Source organism: Zonotrichia leucophrys, chromosome 13 (genome assembly GCF_028769735.1).
Source record: "Zonotrichia leucophrys gambelii isolate GWCS_2022_RI chromosome 13, RI_Zleu_2.0, whole genome shotgun sequence".
Taxonomy (NCBI): domain Eukaryota; kingdom Metazoa; phylum Chordata; class Aves; order Passeriformes; family Passerellidae; genus Zonotrichia; species Zonotrichia leucophrys.
Genome location: NC_088183.1, coordinates 2109039 through 2128895, shown reverse-complemented (window position 1 = coordinate 2128895; position 19857 = coordinate 2109039). Strand labels below are relative to the sequence as shown.

Below are 19857 nucleotides of genomic sequence, written 5' to 3'. Positions count from 1 at the left end.
GCCAAATAGAAGAGTAAACGAGATAATGGGGAACAGAAGGCAGCAGGACTCATCCCGGCTGGAAATCTCCCAGCTCCGTGGCACGAGAGGACCACACGCTGCTTGGGACTGGGAACAAATCCTCACCCTGTCCTGTGACATCCTCCTGACCTTCCCTGGGCACAGCTGTGCCCCGGGACAGGTGACAGCAAGGGCTCTGCTGTGCTGCAGAGGGCTACGTTTTAAAGCCTTTCGGAAAGGAAACAGTTCTGCCTTGTCAGGGAGCGTGGGGAGACCCCTGGATTAATTCCACCGTTCTCGGTGCTCAGGATGAGCAGAGGGATGGGAACCTTTGGGATTGCCCCGGGGCGGGATGGCAGTGGCGGGGACACCTCCTCCTGGGCTGAGCCGAGCCGTGCCGTTCCGGGCTCGTTCGGGTCGGGTGGGCTCATCCCGAGCCGTGCCGGGCTCGTTTGGGCCGGGTTGGCTCACCCCGGACCGCGCCGTTCCGAGCCTATGAGCGCCTTTCCCGGTGCCGGTCCGCTCCGCCCGTGTCCCGCCCGCGGCCGCGGTTGGCGGTGCCGGCGCGGGGCGGGGCGGGGCGGCAGCTTCGAATCGCGGCAAGAGCCGGAGCTGCCCGAGCGCGTCCTGCACCCGCACAGCCCCGCACGGCCCCTCCCGACCCCGCTCCCGCTCCGTCCGCCCATGGGCAACGCTGAGTCCGTCCCGCGCGGCGCCGCCGCTCCCGGTAAGTGCCGTGCGGTGCCGTTCGGTTCGGTGCGGTCGGGTCCGATCGGTCCCGCTCCCCTCCGGCTCCCCAGCGCTGGACACAAACCCAGGTGGGGCCGCCCCGCCGTGTCTCTTTGGGTGGGGAGGATGCGACAGCGCTGTCGCGATGCGGAGGTGACAGGTGTGACATGGCAGCGCTCGGACGCGCTCAGCGCAGGTGCCGCAGCTCTGAGCGCGCCGCTCACCTGTGCTGGTATCGCCCAGCTGCCTCCGAGAGCATTTGGGGGCTGTTTGTCCCCCTGCCAAAGCGGGCTGAGGCCGTGGATGTACTTTCATCCCTCGCAGCTGCTGCCCGCGCTGCAGCCGTGCCAAATCCGCCCGCCGTAATTCAAAGTCCTGCGCTCCAAAATCTGCTGCCAATCCCAGCTCCGGGGCTGCGGGAACAGAGCTGGCAAAGCAAACGGCTCGGCGCTGGCCGCGCTGCCGGGTGTCAGGTTCTTGTTGCCTTTTATGCGTCTTTTTTTTCGTGTCCAAGAAGTCCAACAGCCGCCAGCCTGGTTGGCTGGATTTGAAGGGAGCTGATAACTGAGCTCAGCCAACCGGCACAAGATGCCAGAGCTCCGGAATACAAATAATCCTGGGTGGGAATAAGGAAAGCATTGAGTAACGTGCGGGCTGACACGGAGCAGCATCGTGGTTGCTGGTGCTGCTGTAGAGCAGCGAGGTTCTGCAAGCCTCAACTTGTTTCTTGTTAACCTCTCCTTGGCCTGGGGCCTTTGGGATTTGCAAAAACTGCAGAACAATTGTTTTGTTTTGAATTTTTTTTTTTTATTTTGGATGTGCGTGACCTGCTGCAGTTTCAGTTTTCAATAAAACGTTGTCGTTCTTCCCACCTGGTTCTGAACATCAGAAATGTGATCAATTCATTTAGGCATTTCCAGCATGGTCTGATTTAATAACTTCTTTCACAAAGTCCTTAGGTTTGTTTTCTTTTCCTCTGGGAGAACCCAAAATATTTTGCTGCTGGCAGGATGAGGGTGTTGTCATTTGCTCGGTGTGTGAATTCAGCAGCGTGATGTGCACTGCTGGATGCTCCTGCCTGAGCCTCCTACAGGTGTGTGTGGTACGGAGGGGAGGGAAAAGTCCCTCTGGAGCTGTGCCAGGAACCTTTGGAGCAGGAGGTTGCATTGCCCTGAGTGCTGAGATCTCTGGCAGAAATCCAGAGCGGGCTCCCAGCGATGCTGCAGTGGGAGAAAAAGGAATGTGGGTCACTGCAAAGGCAGGCTGGGGTGTCTGCACCTGTAGCAAATCCTTCTCCCCGCAGGAATTGGGCAGAAAATAGGAAAAAAAACCCCCAAAACCAAAAGAACAAACCAAACCAAATAACTCCTGATGCTTGTTACCTACCTCAGGTGTGTGCAGCACCACTGGGGTCAGAGCTGGTCCCTCAAGGGAGGGTCTCTGCTGTGCTGTGGGGTGTTACTGAACCCCAAGGGATTAACCCCTGGCTATTCCTAACAAATGAGTGCTTTGGGTGCTTTTTAAACCCTGCTGTAGTGGATTATCCTCTTGTTTCTTGTATTTCTCTTTCCTGAGAGCTGCTTCTGCTGTGTTTGCTTTTGGGGTGGTCATCCCCCATCAGATTTACATGTTTGCTATGCAATGCAAGATTATTTCTAACTGATGAATAACTCTGCTCCCTGATGGCGGTTTTTGTTTTGAAATCCAAACATCCAGTCTCTTATTATAAAGTCAGTTCTGCAAAACTGAGCTGGAGATAACATTTTGGGAGTTAATGAACTGTTGGGTAAGTCAGACCTCAATAATACTTTGTGTCAACAGCTGCTGCTGCTCCCATTTGCTTAACAGGGAAGGTAAATAAATGCATTTGATGGTACTTCTAATATTGGACAGGAGAATTTGAGCCAAGATAGAATTAATTGTCAAGGGCTAAGAGAAAGATCATCAGTGTTTGGGTGGAAAGCAGTAATGTGGGATTGTAAAATTGGTAAATCCTTAAAGCTGGAGCTGTCACTGAGGCACGAGGGTTATTAATTTAGAATTATTGACCTGTACATCTGTTATAAGTGAGGTTCTGCAGCCTGGTGAGCTGTGCAGGTCCCCATGTCCCCAGGTTCTGGCCCAGGTGGGCAGTGGGGCTCCAGGATGGACACTGTCACTGGAGGGCAGCCGAGGATAAAAAGTCAGCTCTGCTGCTCTGTAACTCGCTGGGAAATAAATAAATAAATTTTAAAAAGCTGAACAAATGCCAGGAAAAGGACACTGTGAAGTTGGTTGCTTAAGGGATCAGGAGAAAAGCAAATAACCATGCAGCAGCTGGTCCCAGGAGAGCAGAGCTCGGAGGGGACACAGCTGAGGGTGACTGCTCACTCCAGGAGCAATGTGCGTCCTTCTGAGCCATCAGGAGCTCTCTCAGTGGGGGAGAAACCCTGAATTATTTGCACCTTGTGCAGCTCAGCAAGGTCAAAAGTCGCTGAGAGGTTTCTTTGCATAATGCAAGTGGAGTTATGCCTGTATTACATAATCACTCCCTGAGTGAACTCTGTTAATGGTCTTGGAGTGTAAAACCAAATTGCAGTGCTGGGAGTGTTCCAAGTGAGCACAGAGCACACACACAGGGCTGTGCTGGGCTCCTTCCTGGTGGGTCTGACCTTGTTCAGTGCCTGGTTTTCTCCCAAAGTGTCATTCTGGGCTTCTCTCGCCTCTCAGCTCCCAGATTTCTCCCTCTGTAGGAAGTTTTCCTGGGCTGGAGGAGCAAGATGAGTTCGTTCCCGTGTGGTTTTATTTTCCCTTTGCTCTGAAGGGCAGCGGGAAGGATGAAGGATCCCAACTCTGGGCTTAGATGGCGCCAGAGCCTCAGGAAAGGAACTCCCAGAACTCTGGCACCTCTCACCGCTGCTCACCTGAGCACAGGTGTGAGCCCAGCCCATCCTGGGGGAGCTCGCTCTCCCTTGGGCATTTAAGCATAAGGTTTGGCTGGGATCTTCATTCCTGCAGCTGGGAAACTCTCAACTCACATTTTGTCTTCACTGCTGTGCTTCTTACCCTGAGTCACCGTGCCCAGCTGCCAAAAAATTCCGCAGCACAGTGCAGACTTCCTGCAGGGATGGTGCTGGCATTGTCCCTCCTGCATGGGTTAGACTGTGCTGGCATTGTCCCTCCTGCCTGGATTCTCACCCAGGGGCTCCAGGCAGGCTCTGGGGACAGCAGCACATTCCCCTCGAGGTTTGCTCAGAGACACTTTGGTTTCACAGGGCACAGGCTGTTCTCTCCTTACCAAATCCCCGCTGCATTTCTGCACTCCCCAAAGTGCTGCAGGCTGAGCTCTGCTCACCTGGGCATTGAAATTATTGTCCCAGTTAGATTTTTAATGATGAATAAACAGCATTGATGTGGATTTATCATGAAGGTGATATGAGAGTACATGTTGTGGTTCCTTCTCAATGCAGGGAGTGAAGTCATCCCAGAAGTTTTGCTGTGGGAGATTCCCTGCAGCCTCATCTGCTGCAATCCCAGAATGGTTTGGGTTGGAAGGGACCTTAAATCTCATCCTGTTCCATCTGCCCTGCCATGGACAGGGACCTCCACTGGACCAGGATGCTCAGGAAAAGCTGATGCTTAATAGTGATGTCTTTTTTGCAGGTCTGGATGAATTTTGGTTTGCTGGAGGCACTTTTGCATTGCTCTGGGACAAACACAAAGTTTTCCCTGTGACACAAACCTGGCCAGGGGCTGTGCTGAGGAGGGGACACACAATGATTACAGCCCTGAGGGGAGATGGGAATGTTTTGTGTGTTCCCATTAGGTGCCCCCTAACACCCCCATTCAGGGCTCTTCACTAGGGCCAGGCATTTTATCAACTCTGGGGCTGCTGCACACACCTAAAAAAGAACATCCATAAGCCCTGAGCAGAAAGAGCTCCAGTTTTCATGTTTGGCACTCAAGCCACGCAGTTATAAATGCTGCTCCTGCCTCGAACTGGAACATAAATGTTTATAACTCCTGTTGCTCTCCTGTCAGTTTGCCCATTAATTTAGTGTCGAGACACCTTTTAATTTCTGACCTCATCTGGGTACCAGCTCAGTGTCTGCTGAGGTTGCTGACTTTCTCCCCATCAAGGACAGAAGCTTTGCTTTTGGAATTCTGCCCTCCATTTGCAGAGGTGAGGTTTCTCACACATCTCCCATCCTGGCTGGGGTCACTCCTGTGGGTCTGCGAGCCCCTCAGGGAATGGTTCCTGGGATACAGCTACAAATCCTGCAGTGGAGGGTGAGGGTAGACAGGAATGAGAAACTTTAGGTCATAAAATGATCCAAAAATTCACCCAGCCCTCCATTGTCTCTATTTCTGGATCCCTGATAAAACTAAAACTCGGTTCTAAATAATGTGCAATATTTCAGCAAGGAAAAGCAAGACAAAGGGGGCTATTTAAAGCCACCTTCTTTGCAGGGCTTGGCTGGCTGGCTCTGCCTCTTTTGTGTCATTGTGTCAGTGCAAAACACAGACGAGAGGCTGGGGAAATACAATGTGCACTCCAATTTAGAACACATGCAAAGGTCAGCCCTGGTGCACGCTCGGCTTTGGGGAGGAGGAGGAGGTTTGGGCTGAGCAGGTTAACTTGGATTTCTGTAAGGCAATGAGGGGTATCATAAACATGCAGTTATAGAGCAGAATAACCTGTCTGGCCCATGCCTGGCTGCTCCCTTTGCTCTGAAATTGAGGCATTATCTTCCCTTGGTGGCTCTGTTCTGTGTTGCTGCTTGAATCCTGGATTCTTTTACCCTTCAGTGTCCTTGGGTGGATAAGGAGGCAGGGAGTATCTGTGTGAAACCTTTGGAGAGCCATAAATATAAATATGAGGTGTCACAATGTGTGCCCAGCTTGAAATCAGCCACAAACCCCTCAGGGGCTGCTCACCTGGCACTTGTTTGTTCTGGCAATGGGGAATAAAATAAAATAAAAGCACTTGCTGAACTGAGGGGAACTGCTTGCTGCAGGCTGTTTGGGAGGACAGGCATGGGAGGGATGGCCCAGGAGGAAAGGAGAGCACAGAGAATGTGCTGGAGGTGACAGGAGGTGACACCAGCAGGGCTGTGCTGCACTGCTGGGACATGGGGAACCTGGACCTGCACACGCTGGGGAGGGTCTGCTGCAGCCTGGGAATTGAGCAGGATTTTGGGATCCTGAAGGGGTCCACACAAAGAAAAAGCTGTAGAGATTTACTGAGGAGATGGTGCAGGCTAGTTTTTGTTGTTGCTCTTTTTTTGGAGGGGGATACAAGTACACTTTCCAAAGGCTGAAGTGTGTGTGGGTATTTAAGAAGTTTCAAGCCACTCTCAGTGCTTTGAAAAGCAACTCTGATGTGGCCCTCAAGGATGGAATGTTAAACCAGCAAAGCCAAGAAGGCAGAGCATGGCAGGGGAGGGTTATGGAGGCATTGGGGTCTGTGGGGTCTGGGTTTAGGGCCACGTTCCCAGCACTGGGCTCAGGAAAGCTGGGCATGGGAATGCTGCCCACAAACTCCCATTGGCTGCTGTAAATGTTGCATTTTCAGGGCATAACAATCACTCAGATATCACATTATTTAACCTGGGAAGGGATTGAGATCCCCCCAGTTGTGGGGCTGTCCCACAGTCTTGGTTGTGTGAAGGGGAAACTGAGGCCTGAGGGGATCCAGCTCATCTGGAGTCTGCAGCACCTGCAGGGGAGGGGGATTCTCTTCTGCTTCCCCCAAATCTTGAGGCAGTTCAGGATCCTGGCTGAGATCCCTGCTGTCATCTCTGAACTGTGCTGCCTCCCCAGTGCCTGTGGGTATAAAAACATCACATCCATTTGAAAGCCTTATCTGTGCCTCCTTTCTGCAGGGTTCTGATGGATTTTTGGCCTGTTTAAGTAATCTTCTGCGAGGATTTATCTATTTTTCATGTGTCAAAGATAATTTTTGGGTTTTTTTCAGAGCTTCTTCATGCTGAATTAATTTGTTCTCTGTCAAACCTGTTTTGTTTTTCGCTGGAGCCCTGTGAGTGGGAGAAGCCATCTCCCAGAGATGTGTGTGCATCTCTTCTCCTGCGTGGGGCACTCCCGTGCCAATAAATGCAAACCTGCAAGCTGCAAACCTGGGAAGGATCCCAGCCCTCCCTCTGTGCCTCAGCTGCATCCAGGGGTGGCTCTGGGTGTCCCATGGGGTGCAGCCCAGCTCAGGCATTCCCACGGGATGGGGTTCCATCCTTTTGAGCCATTGACAAATCCATTCTCTTCGTTTGGCCAGGAAAAACCACTTTAATTTGGGGAGATATGGAGCCTTCTCCTCCTCCTCTTCCTCTCCTGTCCATTTGTGCCTTGCAGCCAGGAGCTGCAGGTGGTGAGATGCTGCAGAGACAGATTTGTTCTCTCTTTATCCCAACTGGGATAATGTGGTTTGTTTTATGAACAGTGCTGGAAACTGGGAAAACAGGTTACTCAGAGCCTGCGAGCTGCTGCTAATTTATGATATTTTTTTCCCTCTACCTTTAAATTGCTGAAGGTTAATGGGGCTGAGACGAACAACCCTGTTAAATGCCACAGGGTAACAATAACCCCAGCATTTCCTGCTGTGGGCTGGGAGCAGGGGAGCTTGGAATGGCCTGGATTGTCACAGCTGGGGGCTGAGCTGGACCTCTGTTATGCCCAGAGCATCCAAGGGTGATTTGAGGATGCTTCAGGGCTCCTGCTGACAGCAGGGATGCTAAATCCAGGTTTAGTTGATATCCCTACCTGCATGTGCACACACCAAACCTGTGGCAGGGTCAGAGCAGGATCTGTGCCATGGGGCTGCTGAAGTTTTTGGTGTCAGGAGGAGCAGCTGGGGACTGGAGAAGGCAGGAGAGGCTGAGCAGGAGGATCTCCCACTTCTCTCATTCCCCTCATGCTGAGGCGGAGAAACAAACCTGGGACAAGTCCCCTGTGAGGCTTTGCCCCTTCCCAGCTCAGTGTTTGGAGGTTCTGGGTGTGGGGAGCAGCTGGAGGGGGAGCTGGGGCTGAGCAGGGATTGGGAGAGGCTGTGCAGAATCAGAAAAACAAGAAGCAGTTGTTTGTTGAGCTGCTTTGTTCTCTCTATTTCTGTAGCTAACCTTTTGCTTCTCGAAGCAATAAAAAAAAACCAACCCTCTTCAAAAAATATTGCAGGGTGTTTCTTTGTGTGCTTTGACTAAGCTGTTCCTCATAAACCAGTGGCTTTTGCGTAAACACAGGCATGGCAGCACAATTATCTGCTTTTCTGCAGCTGTCAAGTACCTTTGCTCCCCCAGCTAAGTGTGAATGGGGGAGCGAGGCTGGGAGAGGCACAGCAGCAGAACTGGGGTGCCCTCCTGTGCCAGGGCTTCCCTCCCTGCTCCTGCTCTGCCAGGGGGACCCTGAGCCTGTTTGTCCCTGGGTGCCACCAGGGCTGGCCATTAAACCAGCCAAGGAACTTCGGAGCATGAGGCAGGGACTGAAAACTGACCCTGGGCTGCATCTTTGGGCAAAGGCCGTTCTCAGGACTATAAATGTGCCTCTGGAGATGGGTATCATGGGCTCTGATGTGAACTTTTAATTGCTTGCCAGTGCTGGAGTCCCAGCAGAGCTGGAGGTGGCAGCAGCAGCTGTTTGGTTGCTAATTGCTGTGTCTGCTCCCTCGTGGCCTCCAGTCAAAGCTGGCATGCTAAATCCAGGATCTGCTGAGAGAAGGGAGACCTCCATTCCACCCCTTTGGGCTTCAATGATTTTTTTTTTTTTTTCCCAGCTAAAATGAACAAAAATTCTGTGTCCCGTGACAGCCCTGATAAGCTGGAGGCTCCAACATGCCCCAGCACTGAATGCCCATTACAGCCTTTGTTTATTTAAAAATAAAAAGCCCAACCTCACTATCTTGATGATGGAAAAAAAAAATTCCATAAACATGCCAGAGGCGTAATTGGTGCCAGTGGAAACCAAAAATGACCCTTTGCCTTCCTCTCCACCCACCTTTTTCACAGTCAAGTGCTTTGGGAGGGAGCTTTCCTTGGGCCCTGCTGGTGCTGCAGGAATCCTTTCCCATGGATTTCCCCAAACCTTACCAGTCTGAGATGCTCCAGGGCATGGTGGGAAGGCTGTGGTGAAATTCCAGGTGGGATAATGCATCCCTGCCCCTCAAACTGTGACCAAATCCTTTGGAGAGCATCCTAAGGGCAGCAGCAAAGTGCCCTGGGAGTGCTTATGGAAATCTCCTTCTCAGCATGTTTGCTAATGAGGGATCATCCCCTACTTGTGCAGCCTGGCAGTTCTAGCTCCTAGAACCTTCTCCTGGCCTTCAGACCTGCTGGGCCTGGGGACAGAGGATCCCTGGGGGCCTTTCCTGCTCTTTTGGGGATGGTGGCACACCCAGCTCAGCTCCTGGGCCATGGCAGGGCAGGAGTCACCTTTTCCTTGGCTGGTGGCTCTGCTGACCCTCCTGGTGGAGATGTGGCCACAGCTGGTGCTGCTCAGGATTTCTCTGGGCTCAGCTGCTTGCAGGGGACTCGTGTTGAGCCCTCAGTGCCCCCAAACTCAAGGTGAAAGGCACCAGGCTGGGCTGAGCCCTTGAGGGTTTTGTGGGCGCCCTGCAGTGATGGCTCAGCGAGGGATGGATTTCATGGGAGGGTTGTTGCCGCACAATGAGCTTTTGTGCAATTATGTGGTGTCTTTTAAATCATTTCCTCCAACAAATCTGTCCACACCCAAACCAAAATAAACATTCTGAAAGGCTGCAAAGATAAACACACAATGCTTGCCCTTAAATGCAGCCTTTCCTCCCTCTCCTCACAGACACCTGCTCCGTGTCCTGGGAAGGAGGAGCATCCAGGAATGCTGAGTTAGGATTACCCAGCTCAAACTTTGACAAATGCTAACTTTCCAAACCTTCATTTCAGACCCTCATTATCTTTTTTAGTCAATAACTTTCTCAGAAAAGAAAAAGAGTCCCAGGTTTCACTGTCACCTCCTTGCTCTGCCTTTTTAAGGTCAGTGCTTTCTTTCCATCACTTTGAGTCCCTGCACTGTTCCCAGTGCTGGCATCCATGGGCTCCCCAGCCTCATTCCACATCTCTGAGCTGATTTCCATTTGTTCTCACCCATTTCTGGGCTCACACAGAGTGTGGGTGCTGCCCATGGTGGTGGATGAACCAAGGTGTCACCTGAGCAGGAGCCACCACCACCCTCTGCTGCTCCTCTGCACTTTTCTCAGCTTTCCTTTGGGAATAATTCATATAAAAGAGGGAATTTAACCCCTGCTCACTCAGACTGGTTGATAAACTGTGACCTCCCTGGGGATTTGGTGTTCTGGGGTGAGGAAACTGCCCTGATCAAATCCTTGACTTATTTCTCCTCCCTGAGTCCTTTGCTGCTTTTCCACTTCCTGTGCCTCTGTTGTGTCCTCAGCAGCCCCTTGGGAAGGGCTTCAGCAATTTGGGCACAAAATCCTCTGTTGTCACCCTCTTTTGTCACTCTGGCATCTCCTTCATCCACCCATCCCTTCCCCAGTGAGACTTGTTCTCTGCTGGGAGCCCCAGATGGGAAAGTGCTCTGGTTTTAATTAGCATCTTAATTAGTTTATCAGCCATTGGCACCACTGTCATTCCTGGGTGCACTTTTCAGCAGAGCTCTTGTTCTTGCTATCCTTCAGTGCTTATTTTTTGCAGTTATCACAAAGTATCATTTTCCTGGTTCAGGGAGATATTCCTCTGGAATTGTGTTTGTTAGCTGAGCTGGGTAATACATATTTTCTTTTTCCTCCCCAATAACCAAATCACTTCAGTTTTTCTTCTTCTGCCCAGCTCCAGATAGTGCCTGATCATTAATCCCAGAAATGTGCTGTGGTGGGAAAGGTGTCTCCCTCTGACAGATAAGCTTGACTGACATAAATAATTTAATTCCTCTGCACCTTTTTTTTCCTTCTGTAACTGCTGGAGATCGAGGTGACCCACAGAGTCATCTGAAATCCTCCTGCAAGTGATCTCCAGGCTTGATTTTGTTTTCAGCTCCTTGGCAGCTGTAATTTATAGTCATGCTCCAGTGGCTTCAGGAAGATGATATTCTTTATTTTCACATCATTTTTCTGCTACAGTAAGTGAAGAAAAAATATGGGTGTTTTATCTATTTACTTTTTTTGGTGTGGTCTAAGTTCTGAACACTGGGTTTTCCTTTTGATTTTTTTTCTTCCCTGAATGGTCTTTATCTATCTTATGGTGATAGATAAAATGATAGATAAATAGAATGGTCCTTATCTATCTTATGGTGATAGATAAAATGATAGATAAATAGAATGGTCCTTATCTATCCCATGTCCCTTATACAGAGCCAGCCTGTGCTGTCTCTGTTTTGCCTTTTTGCTGGAAATTGCATTCCAGTTGTTGCCATTGATTAACTCATGGCCTGGCCAGGCTTTTCCTCCTCTTTTCTGGCTTTCCTGGGGTTTTGTGCCAGGATCTCTGGGACCCCTGGGGCCATTCCCAGAGGTGGAACTGGGCTGGGGTCAGTGGCTCTGCCTTTCCCTTGGCCTCCCTGGGGAGCTGCAAATCAAGTGACCACAGGAGGGGCCTGGGGCAGCCCAAAGTTTGCTTTTTGCCAGCAATCAGGGCCTGTGTGGCCGTGACAGGGACTGGGGCATTGGCTGCTCTTGGCTCTGGTACTGAACCTGCTCAGGTCTGTTCTGTCTGCCCGGTGCTTCTTGTAGGGGCATGGATGCCCTGAAGGAAGTTCTTGCTTCTCTTCCCAGAGGCTCTCCCTGGCAGCTTTGCACCAAACATGGGTTAGAAGCTGGCTGAGACCCTTGGCTCTGTCAAAGGGAAGAGAAGGGGGCGAGGGAGTTTCAAGGAGTCAATTTTTTGGTGCGGTTTTCCCATCAGTGTAACCTCATCAGTCTCTTTGTGACAGAAAATCCTCCTGTGTTGTTTGGGTCCGTGCTTCTCCCTCAGAGAGGCTCACCCACCTCAAAAATCCGAGTCCACATGACCAAGCCTTCCTCAGCAGCTCTCCTAACTCAGGGCAGAGCACCAGGAATAATTCCCAGCCTTTGGAAGGGTCTGGCAGGGCTGGCCCAGGCCTGAGCTGTATGTCTGCAGAGATTTGGGATGTCTGAGGGTGCTGAAATCACAGCCTGTGGGAATCCAACTGCTGCACAGGCTTTGAACACTGAGGGGAAAAAAAAGAGAAAAATCTCTATTGGCTTTTTGCTCATGATTTCACTGGCAAGGCAAGAAGTTTGCAGCTGATGGGAGAAAGTCTTGGCTGCTGAGCCTGGAGTGGGATGGAGGGATTGGAGTTGAGCTTTCTTATTTCATCTTTATGGTAGTGAGTCACTTGACACTTGACTTTATTCTGTAATTGTAATGTTTTAACCTGAAGCTTTGCAGATGGAGAGCTGACATGAGTGAGGTTGCTTTGCTGGGTTGGTGTGACAAGAACTAACCCAGCTCTGATGGTCCTCAGCCCTTGGCAGGGTCCTGTGCCAGCCTTTTTCCAGCTTCAGAGGTGCTCCCAGTGAGAGCAATGGAAATATTGTCTCATCAGAGGGTGTTCCTGGTTATTGGGGTCTCTGCCCAGAGAAAATCCCACAGCTGGAGCTGCTGTGGAATTTGGCTGTGCTTGGGGCAGTGTTCCCTCACCAGGAGGAGGAGGAGGGAGTGGCTGAGAGCATCCAGTGTCCTCTTTAGAGCAGGGAAAAGCACTCGTTACCTTGAGCAAGGCTGTGATTTCTGTCTCTCCACCTTTTCCACTATTCACAGGGATATTGTGACACTGTCGGTGTTCTCTGAAGGCCACTGGGAGTGGGATCTGCTGGGAAACTCTGTGTGCTGCTCTATTTATGGTTCTGAGGGACTGACCCACTCACTCAGCAAACCTTCACACTTCTCTTCCCATCTGCTGTCCATGCATTGCAGTGTTTCTTCTTGACTCAGAGTTTTACAAGGAAAGGGGTGTCCATGGAGGGAGAAGGATGCCCCAGACATTTTCCAAGGTCTGTTTGAAAGGTAGAAGGATAATTTTGCAACATGACATTTTTGTCTATCACTGGGCCCTCTGTGCACTTAAATAGCTTTAAAAATGATTTCTGTAGGCCTGGAATCCTCACTGCCATCACCACACTGAGTGCAGGACTGGACTCCACTTCTGATTCAACTCCTGATGAATCATTATTTCCACTACTTGTTTTTCATAATTGCTTTTGCTAATCCTCAGCTGTATTTGCATTTTCTCAGTGCTCACCACCATCCCCTTCATCCCTTCCTGGGTGCAGCATGCAGCATGTGTCCCCTGTGATGTTCAGGGGAGCTGTAAATGCAGGAGGTGATCTTTGGCTGCTGTAAGTTCTCAAAGCTGTGCTCAGTGGACCTGTAGAGCTCAGCTGCAGGAATTCCCTTGGGATATTTCATTCCTGCTGGCTGGAACAGCAGAAAGCTGGTGGGGGAAATAGCCTTGTGCAAACATACCTGATGTGAGCAAGGCTCACAGCTGAGCAATTCTCTGCTCCTTTGTTTTGGCCTGTTAAGCTTTAGCAAAATAAAATCAATCTTTTGGCCTTTTCTGCTGGTTCCTGTGTGGAGTCAGGTGTTTTACAAGCTCTCCACATCCTCTTGGCCACACAGCAGCCTGTTAAACTGGAACTCCAAGGCAGAGGCGCCTTGGCAGCATGTAGAAAAAGGAAAAGAACTGCCAGGTTAAGTAAAGTTTAGTTACTTAAAGGGTGAAAAGTTTCCCTGCAGATAAAGCAGAGTTCAGATCTGTAATTCTGACTGATTCCAGCACTGATTCCACTTGGGTTCCTTGCTGTTGGTTAAAGATGGGAAGGCAGAGTGTTGGTTTGGGTTCTGCTGCATTAACCCCATGGTCAGAACTGTAAATGGTTCAGGGATAAAAGGATACCTGAGCCAAGTCTTGTTGTCACAATGAAAGGAAATTGTCCCTTTTCAACTTCAGCTGAATTTGCAAAACATCCTCACCCCAACATGTGTCAGCCAAACCCTTCAAAATGGGGCCAGTTATAAACAACTTGACTCCATTCATCTCTCCTGGAATAGGAGGAGAAGGAGGGGGCAGGAAAATTTATTGAATGGAAAACTGATCTTTTTTAAAAAGGAAAAAAAAAAGAAGAAATTGGTCCTTCCTGGCTTTTGGGGAGGAATTACAAACAATGGGGGTAAAACCCAAGCCACAAACCTGAGCTGGCTCTGGCCAGCTCCAGGCACATCATTTCCCCTCCAGAGAATCATGGAGTGGTTCAGGCTGGAAAAGACCTTTGTGTGTGTGTGTGTTTCTCCCCCTCTTTCTCCCATTCAGGAGCAGTGTTGCCAGCAGGCAAACACTAATCCATCCTGACAGCTCTGCCCATCTTCCTGCTTTGGTCTGGCAACCAGCAAACAGCTTGATTAAGGTCCCTGGGGCTTTATTAGTGCAGCTTGTTGCCTGTAAATTAATCAACAGGTTTCCTGTGTTTAACTCTTTCTGGGAATGTTCTGCATTGCTGTGGGTGGTGAATCAAGCCTTTAGAACTGACGTTTTTGAAAAAAGGCACAGCAGAAATAGCTTCAAAGGTTTTACAGGCCCGGGTTCTTGGGGCAGGAGGGGAAGAGATCCTGTGGGCTGTGCAGGTGCTGCTTGTCTGACTTCCCATCTCTAAGAGCAATTTTAGGCTTTTGCTTTATTTCTCTTGGCTGCTCAGCCCCTGTAAAATATAAAATATCCATTATCCATGCAGAGGGCAGCCAGATGGAACCTGTACTTTGCTGAGTTATCCAGAAGAAATCAGCTGTGCTCTGGCCCCTGAAATGAGAAGTGCATGGAGGAATGGGGCCACCTTGCTGTTCTGAGGATTCTGGAGCCATGGGCAGAGGTTGCCAGGATGTTTTATTTGGCAGTGTTTTCTTTCAGGCTTTGGGCTTGTCTTTTAACTGTTTGGCCTCACCATAGAGGGATTAGGAAAAATAACTTTGTAGTGCTGGACTTGGATAATGAGCAGAAGGTTTGGGGAGCACACACTGAGTTTTTAGGTGACTGCAGGTACCAGGATGGAGATGAATGATGTTTTATGGATATAATGGGTTGAACATCCTCTCATTATTTCAAAGCTCACAGGATTTCCAGTTTCTCCCATGGGGACACCCAGCTCCTTATCTCCATTTTCCATTCCTGTGCCTGTTCTCTCCCTCCCACTCACTGGAGGCTCCATCAGAGCATTCTGTGTGTGCCCTGTCCTGCCCTTGGGGCCAGCACAGCTCCTGCCTGTGCTCCCACACACCCCTGGGGAAGCAGCAGCACCCTGCACATGGAGCTGGATTTGGTCTGATCTGGACTTCACCCTGCAGTGAGCAATGGTGAGAACAGGCTGAGCCATGCTGCTCGTATAGATTATTTTTAGCAGCAATCAAAGATAGAAGAAGAATGTGCCTGTGCAGAGGTTGTCTCCTGGCCCTGTGGGAGGGGAGCAGCTGGCAGGGGAGGGCTGTCCTGCTCTGTGCACATCCCTCAGGAAGGACGTGTTCCTGAAGCTGGCTCCAGCCAGACCTGAGTGGGGTGAGGTGTGGAATTTGCCTTCAGAACCTGGCCAGCATCTGCCTCCTGGATGATGTACAAGTTCTCACATTCGATCACACTTTTCATGCCTGTTTTACTAAAAAGCATCTTGGTGCTCAGCTGGAGCTGTTGCATGCAGGTGTGAGCAATGCTTCCTGCCCCAGAGCAGTGCAAAGGAATTTGGGGAGTGAGGCTCCAGCTTTGGATCACTGGCATCTGTGGCTGAAGCACCTTGTAGATACCTGCAGCACCAGAGCTCCCTGGAAGGGGCTGGAACACCTGCAGGAGCCAAGTGTGGAGCTGGAATTCCCAGTGGTGCTGCCTGTGGAGCTCCCCAGGTGACAGCAGAAAACTGTGTGCAGATAAAGTGTTTTCTCTGCCATTTAAAATGTCATGACAGTTGATCTGCTCTTGTGAGGAGGTTCTTTGTGGTGGACAGAGGGAAAATGGCATTTCTGAAGGGTGATTTTAAGACAAATGTGTTCTGGCCACTCTGTAGTCTTGAGGATTGAGGGAATCTTGGAAAAGACCTCAGAGAGCAGGTACCAGCAGGGCTGGAAAAAGTTTATTCATGGAGAGTTCACAAAATTATAGAATCTTTTGAGTTGAAAGAGACCCACAAAGACCCAATTCCTGTTGGATCAGACACCCCCAAATCCCACCCTGGGCATCCCTGGAGCGCTGTCCAAACCCTCCTGGAGCTGTGGGAGCCTTGGGACTGTGCCCATCCCTGGGGAGCCTGGGCAGTGCCAGCACCCTCTGGGGGAAGAACCTTTCCCAAAATCCATCCTGACCCTGATCTGGCACAGATCAGACAATCTTGAGCCTGGCCACTGCACCAGAGGCCCAGCTGCTGATTCCCATCTCCCACCAGCAAAGATTTCTCTGTAGGAATTCCCACTTTTGCTCATCCCTCGGGACATTCACCTTGCTCTGCTGATGAGGCACACAGGCTCCATCTCTCATGTCCACAGCCTCTGCCAGAGTGACAAAAGGATGACTGCAACCCTGTGAGGTTTGGGAGGGGGAGAGGGCACCAGCTCAGTGCCATGCATGGTGCCAGGCACAGCTGGGGACACATGGCTCTGTGTCAGGTCTGTCACATCCCCAGCCCTGGCCTTTGCACCGTGCCAGCGTGGTGGCAGCTGTGACACATCCAGCAGCTGTGCCTGCTGCTCCTGTTGCCAGGCACACAGGGGTGACCTTTTCAGAGAGGAGGAGAGGCTGGGGAGAGCCAGGGCTGGGTGGGAGGCAGTGGCAGCCCTGGCTGGGGGTTTGGGTTCACACAGCAAAGCTGCCATCCCTGCTGCTCTGCTGGGTTTGGGTTCATGGAGCAAAGCTCCCATCCCTGCTGCCCTGCTGGGTTTGGGTTCATGGAGCTGCCCAATCCCTGCTGCTCTGCTGGGTTTGGGTTCATGGAGCAAAGCTGCCATCCCTGCTGCCCTGCTGGGTTTGGGTTCATGGAGCAAAGCTCCCATCCCTGCTGCTCTGCTGGGTTTGGGTTCATGGAGCAAAGCTCCCATCCCTGCTGCTCTGCTGGGTTTGGGTTCACAGAGCAAAGCTCCCATCCCTGCTGCCCTGCTGGGTTTGGGTTCATGGAGCAAAGCTCCCATCCCTGCTGCTCTGCTGGGTTTGGGTTCATGGAGCAAAGCTCCCATCCCTGCTGCCCCGCTGGGTTTGGGTTCACACAGCAAAGCTCCCATCCCTGCTGCCCTGCTGGGTTTGGGTTCATGGAGCAAAGCTCCCATCCCTGCTGCTCTGCTGGGAGGTTTAGGTTCATGGAGCTGCCCATCCCTGCTGGCTGCAGGAAGCCCCATCCCCTCCTGCCTGCTGGGGTTCAGGGAGAGCTTTCCCTGCTGGCCCTGCCATCTCTGTGGGATGCAATGCCTGGATGACGGGAGGGAGGAGCAGGGTGATGCTTGGCAAATGCTATTTATGGGCTGCTGCAGATCTGGCTGTGTCACCTTGGGTGTAGGAAATGTTGGTGTCCCTCCACCCTTCTCAGCCTGGAGAAGCAGCCAGCAGCAGTGGGGGTTTGGGTCTTGTGCCATGTGCTGTGATTTGTCCATGAAATTGTCACATTTTCTGTGCTGAAGGGGTTTTCCTGTGACTCCAGCACCTGGACAGGGCTCTGCGCTGTGTGTGCCTGCTCTGGAGTGAAACCAGGGCTGGCTTTTCTAGGAAAGAAAATATTTTCCAGGTATTTGAGGTCAGCCTGACTCAGGAAACAATTCTGAGCCTCTCAGGCTGGATTGGTACAAATGGCACCATGAGTGCAGGGAGATGCAGCTCTGTGTGAAGGGGTGAGGTGGAGCAGTACCAGACATAACCTGAAATGACTTAACAAGCTGCTCAAGTTTTTTAAATGCATGTGTCGTTTTTTTCCCTTTAATTTAAATTTCCTCTGACATTTCATAGGCTTCATCACTCAATGTGAAGCCAAGATCCATGTGAGTGTGTGCGGTAGGATTGTTTTTAAATTTTATTTTAAATACAGATGTCTGGAATAACTTTTTTGCACACACTGTAGGAGTGTAAAGGTTTCTAAGCAACATCATTTCATGCTGTTTGCATTTGAGAATGTAAAACAGGGTTCCTTTTTTTAAAAGTCTCTGCAGTGCAGGCATAATTACAGGATCCCATTATGCAGCATTGTGTCTACGGTGAAGCCTGCCCTAATGGAATATTCTGCCTTCTGCTGAAGCCTTACCTGCTTTTTACCAAGACACTTAAGGACTTAATTAGCGTCATTATAGACTGCCACCCCCTTCCCCAGCCCCGTGCATGAAGGGATAATGATCTGTCCAAGCTAGCAGTGTGTTCACTTCCCATGGTTAACAGCACTGCATGGAGGGAGCGTTTGGGAGCTCGCTGCTGCTCCCTTGAATTGAACATGGAGGAGGAGGGGGGGGGAATGAAAGCATTTCCTAGGAGCAATAAATACACGCTGTGTTTACTTGGCCTGGTCCCTTCCACTGAGCTGGGAGGATGTTTGTCACTGGGAGAAACCCATGGAGCTCCTGGGTGTGATGCTCAGAGCTGAGCCAGGGCACCCATGGGCACTCCAGCCCTGCAGGGCACCCATGGACACTCCAGCCTTCAGCCTGGGGACAGCAGGAGCCCTGTGGATGTGTTGCTACCTGTGGGCAGCATCCTCCACTGATCTTCATCCATCCAGATGTGGAATTAGAGTGAGTGGAATGGTTTGGGTTATAATGGACATTAAAGATCAGTTAAATTCGACCCCCTGCCATAGGCAGGGACACCTTCCACTATCCCAGGGTGCTCCAAGCCCTGTCCAGCCTGGCCTTGGGCACTGCCAGGGATCCAGGGGCAGCCACAGCTTCTCTGGGCACCCTGTGCCAGGGCCTGCCCACCCTCACAGGGAAGGATTCCTTCCCAAAATCTCATCCAAACCTAATCTAAACTGCTTCCTGCCTGCTGCTGTTGCTGGACAGCAGGTGTTGCAGCTGTGGTCAGTGGCTGGAGTGACAGGAGATGGTGGCTTCAGGGCACTGCTCTGATGCTGGGGGAAGCTGGGGAGGATCATCCTGCTGCCACATGACAGCATCTGCAGGGCTCTGGTCAGCTGGATGGTCAGGCCTGATCCCCAGGGTAAACAACATCTGCACTGGGCTGCCCAACACTTTTATAAACATCTGGGGGCTTTTTGTGTTTTACGAGATGAGGAGTGTTGGCTTTTGTACCAGAGACAGGGCCAAAGGAGTTTTTATTGCTGGTTAGGTAACTTCTCTGGCATGCTGTGTTGGGAGCCCCAGACATAATTAATGAGGTGTGGGAGTTCTGTGGTGCATGTGTTGTTTTGTGTGATGGCTGTTGCTGCTGCACCCTGTGCCAAGACGTGGCCATGACGTTTTCCTCACGGGTGGACAGCCCTGAGCCCCCTCCACCTCCTGTGTCCATCCTGTGGTGGCATTTCTGCCCTACCTGCTCCTGGATTTTGCTCTCCTGGCAGGTTTTCTGTGGAATTCTGCTGACATCTTGCAGGGAAATTCACCCCAAACTTCTTGTCTTATTGGTTCAGGTGGGAAGGTACCATGAGAGGTCAGGGATTTGGGAGCAGGTCCTGTGGGATGTGGCACTCCCACAGCTGCATCCAGAGCTGCTGTTTAAAGGCTGGTCCCTCATCTCTTGTGAGAAGCAAAGACAGGACAGAAGGAGCTGTGATGCTGATGGATTTCCCCTTTTCCATGACTCACCTGAAGTCCTGAGCATCCCCTGCTTGGTCCCTCCCCCCAGCAGTTCTGTGTGGCCTGGGGTGCTGCAGGGAGGTCACCCATGCTGAGAGCCCCCTGCACAGCCCAGAGCTGCTCAGGGGCCTCATCTTCCTGGCCTGTGAAAAGTGTCCCTGCCCATGGCAGGGGGTTGGGAGCAGAGGATCTTTAAGGTCCCTTCCAACCCAAACCATTCCATGATCTCCTGCTCTGCTTTGCTCATCCTGCCCTGACCATTCCTATGAAGGACTGGCTGCAGTGATGCAATGCCTGGTACTTTTGTTCTCCAAAAGCCACATGGCTCTTCTCTGGCTTTCCCAGCCTCTGCTCTCAAGGAACTGTGTGTGATCCC

At 51.2% G+C, this 19857-nt stretch overlaps 1 protein-coding gene across 1 annotated transcript in view; it reads left to right on the top strand.

The window, feature by feature from the left end:
- The first annotated feature begins 589 nt into the window (after positions 1–589).
- NEURL1B (neuralized E3 ubiquitin protein ligase 1B) overlaps positions 590–19857 on the top strand; it is a 121897-nt gene continuing 102629 nt past the window's right edge. Inside the window, exon 1 of the mRNA XM_064724996.1 lies at positions 590–727. Within this exon, the coding sequence (XP_064581066.1) occupies positions 685–727 (43 nt within the window). The 5' untranslated portion in view covers positions 590–684. The remainder of the gene's footprint in view (positions 728–19857) is intronic.